The sequence below is a fragment of the Cyrtonyx montezumae genome, unplaced genomic scaffold (genome assembly GCF_038088225.1).
Source record: "Cyrtonyx montezumae isolate F1298 unplaced genomic scaffold, pur_monq_1.0 scaffold_10, whole genome shotgun sequence".
NCBI classification, from domain to species: domain Eukaryota; kingdom Metazoa; phylum Chordata; class Aves; order Galliformes; family Odontophoridae; genus Cyrtonyx; species Cyrtonyx montezumae.
The window spans coordinates 594,405-603,033 of NW_027071826.1; the positions used below are offsets into that span (position 1 = coordinate 594,405).

Sequence of the window (8,629 nt, forward strand, 5' to 3'; positions counted from 1 at the left end):
TCTCCCCCCCCTCCCCAGCTGAATAGAGGAAAAGCTGCTCCTCTCCTCCGCCCTCCCCGTTCGCTTCACTTCTGATACAATATTTTCCTTCTTTGTTAAACCGCAGAGAGAGGGGTCAAGGCAGACTTTTAGCGACCCTATTCTGGGAGCCGTGTTTAATGTCAATACCTCTCTCCCCTTCCTTCCCCCGATTATTATTATTATAATTTTTCAAGCAGCGGAAGGGCCGATGCGAAAAGGAGAAAAATAAAAGGAAAAGCAGAAAATGCGAAAAGGGAAAGACGGTGCGCTTCGGTGCGACGGAAAAGGCAGAGGGGAAAAACAAATATGTTTTTCCTCCGGGGGTCGTAGAGGCAAAGCCGTGCTCCGAAGGGGAAACCGGGGCCGGGAGGAGATAAGCGGGGCCAGAGGGGGATAAGCGGGGCCGGGAGATGCTCGCCCCCCCCCCCCCCCCCGTGTTCGCATCCGTGGGTTCGGACATCTGCGGGGACCCGCGGAGCGCACCGGGCAGCGCAGCAGCGCTCGTGGCATTTCAGCCGGAAAATATCACAGTCACCGCTGCCCAGAGCCTAAATTCCGGCTTTGGTAGATAGGAAGCAGCTGTAACCCGGGGAGGCAGGGGTGTGGGGTCAGAGCATTATCTCCTTTATATGTCTTTTCGAAAGCGGTAATTCCTCGCGAAAAGACGCTCCAACCGCTGCGCCCGCGGACGCGAATGGAGAAACAGCAAGGCGCGGCTGCGCCCGTTCCCTCGGAGAAGAAAGAGCTGAGAATCATTGCATCGCTCTGAATTAACGGCGCCGTGCTTCGGCCGACTCCGTTCTCGGGGCGAAAGCAAGATTATTTTTTTCTCTCTCCCCACAGCTCCCGGCTGGGGAGCCCATCGGCGGCCAGCCCGTCTGGCTGCCCATCGGCCAAAGGGAGAAATCCCGAGGAAGGCAGTGCGCGGCGCCCGGCTCCGGCCACGCGGGGCAGCCGGCCCCGTGGGCTGCAGGGTCGGCCCTACGCGGAGCTGGGGCCCGCAGCGCCCGGCACCGCCGATGTCACCGCGCGGGGAAACCGGGGGTCGGGAACGGGTTTGAAAGCGGCTCGGCGATACCTGGCTCCTGCCCCGACCTCGGGAAAAGCGGCTGGCACGCGCGGAGCCGAGCGAAGGCGGCTGCGGGGAGACGGCGGCGGCGGAGAGGGAGGAGGGGGAGAGAAACGCGGCCTCGAAGCGGCGGCGCCCCCGTGCCCCTCCCCGGCCGTGCGGTGCCGGCTCGGGCTGCGGGAGGCGGCGAGCAATCAGCTTAGCGGGCGGCTCGGCCAGGACACGGCAGCGAACGCGGTGAGAGAGAGCGGACGAAAAAAGCACAGCTCAGGCGATTTAAAGATCAATGTCAAATTGTATAATATAAAATCCTTCTGCCGAGGGTAAAAGCTTAGCCCGCTCCTCGGAGCCGCCGCTTGTTTTCCTTCCGAACGGCCGACAAACCGAAAGGGGGGGACCCCGTAACGCTGAGATTTGGGGTCACTTCGCCCCGGTCTGGCCCTGCTCATTCCCGGCCTCTTTGCACTCACCGGGGAGGAAGCCCGACGTCCCCGCCTCGGCGCAATTCACCCTTACTTTCTGCTCTCCTTATTTTTTTCCCCGTTTTCCATCCTTTTCCCCATTCCTCCCCACTAATTCTCTACCGACCGTCCCCCAAAATCTCTAACCCGAGAGACCGCAGCGCTTCCTCCCCCCTCCTTTCCCCGCTCACCGCATCCTCCTGCGGCCGCTCCCCTCTCCCCATCCCGGCCCCCCCGGCCCCCCACCATTGCCGACACTTCACCCCATGCCGGGACGCGGCTCTTTGGATCCGAAGTGCCCGCGGCTGCCGGAGCTGCGCTGCACGGACCGCCGGGCCCGGGGCCGAAGCGCTGCCATTTGAAAGCAGATCCGAAGGTCGTTCAACCAAATATTTTATTACGGTTTTTAGGCTGCTTCATACAGTTTTCGTCCTGCACATGCTCTACAAGTCACCTGTGCACATAGAGAACAAGCCAAAAAAAAATAATAATTAATAATAATAATAGAAAAAAATCTACCATCGCCATCCCTTAAATAAGTAAATAAACATTATATATATATATAAAAACTCCTTTAAAGTAAAGCGAAACCCAGCCACGAGATCAGCGCCTGTCCCACACGGAGCCTCCTTCCCCCCCTCCGGATAAGGGCGCTCGGGCATTTTGCAGTTGGCATTCTTTTCTTTTTCTTTCCTTTTTTAAAAAGATTTTTCTGGATTTTTCCCCTATTTTTTCTCCTTTTTTTTTTCTTTTTCTTTTTATTTCCTTTTCCTTTTTTTTTTTTTTTTCTTTCTTTCTATTTTTTTTTTCCCCAGGCATGAATTCTGCGAATCCTCGGAAATAAAGGCGACAACGATTTTGTTTTGTTTTTCTCACGGGTTTTAATGCAGTCCGCTGCGGGGCCGGCGGCTCTGGGGGGGCTCCGTACCCCGGCTCCGGGGGCAGCGGTAGGCACTGGGGAGCCCCCCCCGCTTCGTCATGGCGCTCGGTGTCAGATGTCACATTCACTGTCGCTGGATGTGATGGAGATGGCGGAGGTGGCCGCTTTGCTGGAGAGGCTGACGGCGGGGCTGGGGGCCGGCCCCCCCGCCTCCCCGCCGCTCTCCTCCTCCGCTTGCAGCGAGCGCCCCGAGCCCTGCGCTAGGACCTGCTGCTGTAGCCTGCAAGGAAGCGGCACACCGAGCGTCAGCGGGGGGGCACACGGAGCACCCCCGCCGTCCTGCAGTCCCTTCCCCAGTGGGCAGCTGCCCCTCCCTGCCCGGGTGCCCGGCCCTATTGCTGAGCCCACTCGGAGGCTTTTCTCCCCGGCGGGGAGGGGGTGGTGATAGCAGCCATCGTCCCGACGTGGCAGGTGACAAGCGGGCTCCCGTCGTCCCCAGGCTCCTGGAGCGCTGAGTACCGAGGGGAGCCGCTCCTTTCGCCGCCTGCCTGGCTGTGCCCGGTTTAAATTAAAAAATTAAAATTAAAATAAATAAGAAAGGAGGAAGAAAAAAAAACAAACAACAAAAAGTGACTCAAGGAGCGTTGTTGGGTGGCTCCAAGAATTAGCACGCAGTGGGGGCATGGGGCCGGAACACAGCATCGCGGGCTCTGCTCCGCACAGACAGACGTGAACGACGTGTCCGTGTGTCCGGGACGGGTCCGGAGGGGCTCTGCCCGCCCCGTCGGGGTGCACGGCCCTGCTCCGTGCGGGTCTCTCCGAGCTGCAGAGCGCCCATGGGGCGGCCCGGGCAGGGATAAAGATACAAATAAAGTAATAATAATAATAATAAAAAGGAATGGTGATGCTGATGGTGATAATGACAATGATAATAATAAAAGAAATGAAGCTGTCAGGTTTTCCCTCTGCACCCGCTTTCCCTCGCTGCTTTTCCCCCAGAGAACCGCCCCGAGGCCGTGCCCGGTGCCCCCGGCTCTGCCCGCCGGGACGAGCCCCCCCGGCTCCGCCGCCGTCAGCCCCGACGGGGCGGGCAGCACATACCTGTTCTTGGCGGCCGCCGCCCTGTCCCTTTGCCTGCGGTTTTTGAACCAGTTGCCCACCTGCGTGGGGGTAAGTCCCGTGGCCTGAGCCAGTTCCCTCTTTTTGCTGGGGTTGGGGTAAGGGTCCTGCAGGTACCACTCCCGCAGCAAATGCCTCGTCCGCTCCTTGAAGCAATGCGTCTTCTGCTCGCCGTCCCAGATGGTGCGCGGCAGCGGGAACTTCTTCCTCACCCGGTACTTGTCCACCGGCCCCAGGGGTCGGCCCCGCAGTTTCTCCGCCTCCTGGTAGTGCGCTTCCAGCCAGAGGGCTTGCAGCTTGCCGTGGGACTCCTTGGTGAACTTGTGGTTCTCCAGGATATGGTAGAGCTCCCGGTAGTTCCCCGTGTGGAAGGCCACGATGGCCCGGGCTCTCAGCACCGACTCGTTCTTGTTGAGCGCCTCGCAAGCCGCCGGGGCCACGGGCAGGGACCAGAGGAAGCGCCCCAGGCGCTCAATGTCCCCGCTTTCCTCCAGGGTCTCGCATACCCCGGCCACCTGCTGCGGGCTGAAATTGAGGATGGGCAGCTGGAACATGGAGGCGGCTCCGATGCCCCCCGCCGCCGGCTCGCACAGCCCCGCGGCGGGGAAGGGGGCAGCGGCCCCGGCGGCCGCCCCGAGCCCCGCTGCTGCCTCTGCCCGGAGCCGGCGGAGAGAGGGAGCTGCGGCGGGAGGGCGGTGCGGGGCGGAGAGGCGATGGGGAGCGCTCGGCGGCGACTGGGGGCGGTGGGTAGGGGCGAGAGGAGGAGGAGGATGGAGGAAGGGGGGAGGGCGGGCGTAGGGGGGGAGGGAGGGAAGGGAAAGGGAGGGAAAAAAAAAAAAGAAAGAAAAACGGAGTAAAAAAATAGAAAAGGGAAAAAAGAAAAGGCACAACCCCGGCTCCACGCCGCCGTCGCCGTGCTGCTGCGGGAGAGGCTGATTCGCTGCCGGGCTCGGCAGATTGGCTCCGGGTTTCCATGGCGGGGCTGCCACTCACTGTCAGCCGCTGCCAATCACGGCGCCGAGCCCGCGGCACCTCCCCGGCAGCCACGGCTCCCGCTGCCCCGGGCCGGGTCCCCGCCCCGCTCCCGGGGGTCCCCATCCTGCTCCCGGAGGGTCCCCGGCCCTCTCCTGGGGGGTCCCCTACCCGTTCCGTGGGGTGCCCGTCCAGCTCCGAGGATCTCCGAGCGGCTTCGGGGATATCCGTCTCTCTCTCGGGGGTCCCTGTGCCACACTCTCAGGGGTTCCTATCCCGTCCCCGAGGGTTCCCGCTTGGCTCCGGGGGTCCCAGACTCGGTCCGGTGCTCTCTGTCTCTCTCCCAGGGGTCTCCGCCCCGCTGCCAGGGGTCCCCGTGACACCCCCGTGCGTTCTCGTCCACTGCCGGGGTTCCCCGTCCCTTTCCGAGGGTCCCCATCAAATTCCGGGGGTCCCACCCCTCTCGCTGGGGTCCCGCGGGCAGAGTGAGAAAGTGCTGGGGGGAGAACCGGGTCCCTGTGCCGATGGAAAGCCGGAGGGAGCGGGCCACAGGCGGGCGGCACGGGGACCCTCTGTGCCCCGTGGGGCTCTGCGGGATAGAGCGGGGCGGGGGATCACACAGAGATCGGGAGCACCGCTGACAATGGGTGCGGAGGAGCTGAGATTTAGGGAAAAAACTGCTCCTCGTCTCCTCTTATCAGTGACTTCCCGTCTCCGTTACTACGAGGAATTATCTGCAAAGGTCTCGGCGCCCTTCGCTGCCCTATTAAAGCTTTATCGTACCCCCCCACCCCCTCCCCAACATTTAAAACCGTATTGTTTTCGGCTGAACGGCCCCGAACAGACGCAGAGAACAGCGGCGGGGAGTGAGAAGTCATCGCCAGGTCAGGACGGCGACTTGGAGCAGATTTCAGGAATCTTTTGAAATATTGATCACCCCGAGGTAGCCCTTCCCCGGGGGGTCCTCCTCCCCGAGCCCCGACGCGGAGGCACCAAACCTCGGGGCCGCGCTCCTCGCGCCGCATCTCGCGGCTCCGCGGCGATGTGCTCCGGGAGCGTGAGCGGCCGTGCTCGGAAAGGCAGCGCCTATTTGGAGATGAGCTCCATATGTTCTTCGCCACGCATTTCTTTTTTTTTTTTTTTTCTAGGAACACTTGTCAAAGGAATGCTTCCACCACATCAAGTCGTGTTCATTTTCCTCTCTCTCTTTATTTTTATTTTTGAATTTCGGATTTTTATTATTATCGTCGTGCTGTTTTTCTTCCTCTCCTCCTTTGCCGGTTGCCCGAGATGAAGCGGATTCCCGTTTCCCCCCATCATCTCCCCGCAGAACGGAGCCGCACCGGGCTCGCCCCCTTTCCGTTAGTATCAAGTACAATTTGTCTTTTGCTCGTGAAGATTTGGTAAATCAGAAGGCAGATAGATAGCGCAGATGGTCGGAGGTGTCGGGTCAGATTATGGTACGCCTCAGTACAGTGCTAAGCTCATTCTGACGGAAAACCCTGATATTATTTTCACAGATCTACACAGTTCACTTGAAAAAAACCCTCGGAGCCATTTACATCATTTATGTGAGGCTCACAGCTAGCGGGATGGAGCAGCTTTCAATACTGCTCATTTTCATAGAACCCGACAGAGCCGGGGAGACAGAAAAGCACACGCAAAACTCTCGGGTTCAGAGACACTCCGCAGAAACTTAAATAAACGAGGGACGCTTCGCTTGGCGGACCCGGGTTGGATGTACCGATCCTCCCGGGAAAAGGAAGGGAAAAACGGGAGAATGGTGAAACAGCATCTGTAAATGTCGCTGAGGTTCAAACACTGATGTGTGTGCCATCCACCCCACCCGCGTCCGAAAGAATGGGGGAAAGGGGCACATAGCCCCGTCGGGAGGGGTAAAAGCCCCGAAGCTGCTCGGGATGAGCATCCCCGGACGCGGCTGCTGGGAGCTGGGAGCAGCCCTGGGAGGTCCTCAAGAGGTGAAGGCGGCGATGCTGTGTGGATGGGGAGCGCATTCAGATCGGCAATATGATGACTAATAACAGACTGTAGTTATTTAATTAGTGAATTAATTATTTTTTAAGCGTGCGCATGATCTGGCGGGGGAACAACCGGGCTGCAGCCCAATGACCGTGGACAGAGCGAGACGGGCTCCGCGATGAGAGCCAGCACCGTAGGCTAAAGAAATGAATCCTCATTAGGAGCAGAGAGAGCCGCTCGCGGGGCGGGGGGCTGCACCCCCCCCAACCAGCTCCCAGCTTTTGTTCCCCCCACGCCTGGGAAGCGCTGGAGTTGTGCGGGGGGTGGGAAGAACAGCCCACACCGGGCAGCGCCCAGCAGCCCCGCGTTAACCTCTATGGGGTGACCGCTGCCGCAGCCCTCGGGCACGGCCGTGTCCCGGCCCCGTGTTGGGAGCCGGCGGTTCCGGCAGCTTTTCCTTCCTCGAATAATAACTAAAGGCGTTGCTCGTGCCACTGAGAGCCGGCAACGACGGCCACCTTCAGTCGGGCACGGCTCTGACCCCTCGCTACAGGCAGCGTGGGGAGTTAGCCCTTCAGGGATGAACCCCGTGGAGAAGAAGGAATAAAACGGCACTTTGTAAAATAAATAGGCAAAACCACTGCCAGCCGTGAGGGCCGTGCCCTGGGGCCCGGGGCCGGAGAAGTCCTCCAGCACCGGCTCCAGGAGCCGCCCCGTGCCTGCTCAGCTCCGCCGGCTCCCAGCACCGTCTCCCCTTCCCCGGGCTGGTTTGTGCAGAAGCAGTTTGGCACGCAGCAGAGGTGCGAATACATTTTTTAAGCCTTTGATTGGCGTTAAGTATTGCATTAACAAATCCCCTCCCGGGAACGAGAAGCCCCACTTTAGAGGTCTCGATAGGATTGCGGGGAGATGTGGAAGTTCATTAAGCGATGCTAAGCGGCGCTGCCTGAGTGCAGGCAGTCCCTGGGGCGTGTACCTGCCGAGCCAGCCGGGATCTGGGGGCTTGGGCTCGGCGCTGATGCTCCGGGCAGCGGGGAGCAGCGGTTCCCCCACGCCGCGAGGCAGCGGGGATGCTCAGCCCCAGGGCCGGGCGGTGTGCGAGGGGGAGAAGAGTGGCTCTGGGTGGCTCTCTTGTGTTCATTTTTATGCCTATTCCTATTTGTATTCTGACTCAAACTCCTGTCCCTATCCCCATCCCTATCCCTATCCCTATCCCTATCCCTATCCCTATCCCTATCCCTATCCCTATCCCTATCCCTATCCCTATCCCTATCCCTACTCCTATGCCCATCCCCATGCCCATCCCTATTCCTACTCCATCCCTATCTCCATCCCTACTCCTATCCCTATCCCCATGCCCATCCCTACCCCATCCTCATCCCCACTGTTGCATCCTTAAAACACCGTTTACCGGTCTTTCTGTTTCTTCCCCCAAAAGCGCTATGCTTAAAGCTGTAATCTGCTCCTCCATATCAGCTAGATCGCGTATGCTGAGTGCTCGCTTCAAGCACCGACAGCCGTCAGAAGGACCAGAGGGTCCCTTAAAACCCCGTCGGGCTGACGTTCCCCCACTTCCCACTCACGCTACGTGTTCGTTAAGGTTTTGTCCTTCCGCGGATTATTTGGGTCACCTATAACACGCAGTATCGGTAGTGCATTTGATGTTAGAGTAAACCCAGCACCGCAAACACGAAACCCTGAGTTATTCGGAGCCTGGAGAGGCCGGGGCTGCAGGCAGGATGGGACGGGACGGCTGTGCCGCCCCAAATTTCTCTTCCCTCCTGTGTGCCCCACGCAGCAGCCAAGCTCCCACGGAACGGGGGTGACGGCGGTGGTGGTGTTGGGGGGGGGGGGGTTCGCTGAACACCATCGAGGTTTTCTCTGAAAATTCGAACAAAAGGCAACGAAGCGTTCAAATAAAGACGTGAGTTTCTGCTGGTTCTTGTTGTTTTCTCTCTGAAGTTCCTCTTTCACACCTTTTTTTTTTTTTTTTTTTTTTTCCCCATAGGAAACGTTTCTGCGCGAAAAGCCGTTCCCTTCCCGGAGGGGGGGAGGTGGGGACTTGAGAGGTGTCATAGGAAAACGCGTTTCGTGCGCACAAAACAACCCTTCAAATATCACGTAGTG

At 59.5% G+C, this 8,629-nt stretch overlaps 2 protein-coding genes across 3 annotated transcripts in view; one reads left to right on the top strand and one right to left on the bottom strand.

Moving 5' to 3' along the window:
• The window catches only part of LOC136055817 (dehydrogenase/reductase SDR family member 7-like), a 173,176-nt gene that overhangs the window by 30,436 nt on the left and 134,111 nt on the right, over window positions 1–8,629 (top strand). The window lies entirely within an intron of this gene.
• Window positions 1,980–4,104, bottom strand: SIX6 (SIX homeobox 6). Of its 2 annotated transcripts, none has more exons than XM_065755641.1 (2): window positions 3,533–4,104; window positions 1,980–2,005 (listed from the first exon to the last, which is right to left on the bottom strand). In XM_065755641.1, exons 1-2 carry the CDS (start codon window positions 4,102–4,104, stop codon window positions 2,002–2,004), a joined length of 576 nt encoding a protein of 191 aa, XP_065611713.1. In that variant the 3' UTR covers window positions 1,980–2,001. The 2 variants fall into 2 exon arrangements, with proteins under 2 accessions (XP_065611713.1, XP_065611712.1); XM_065755640.1 differs by lacking the exon at window positions 1,980–2,005 and adding an exon at window positions 2,543–2,711.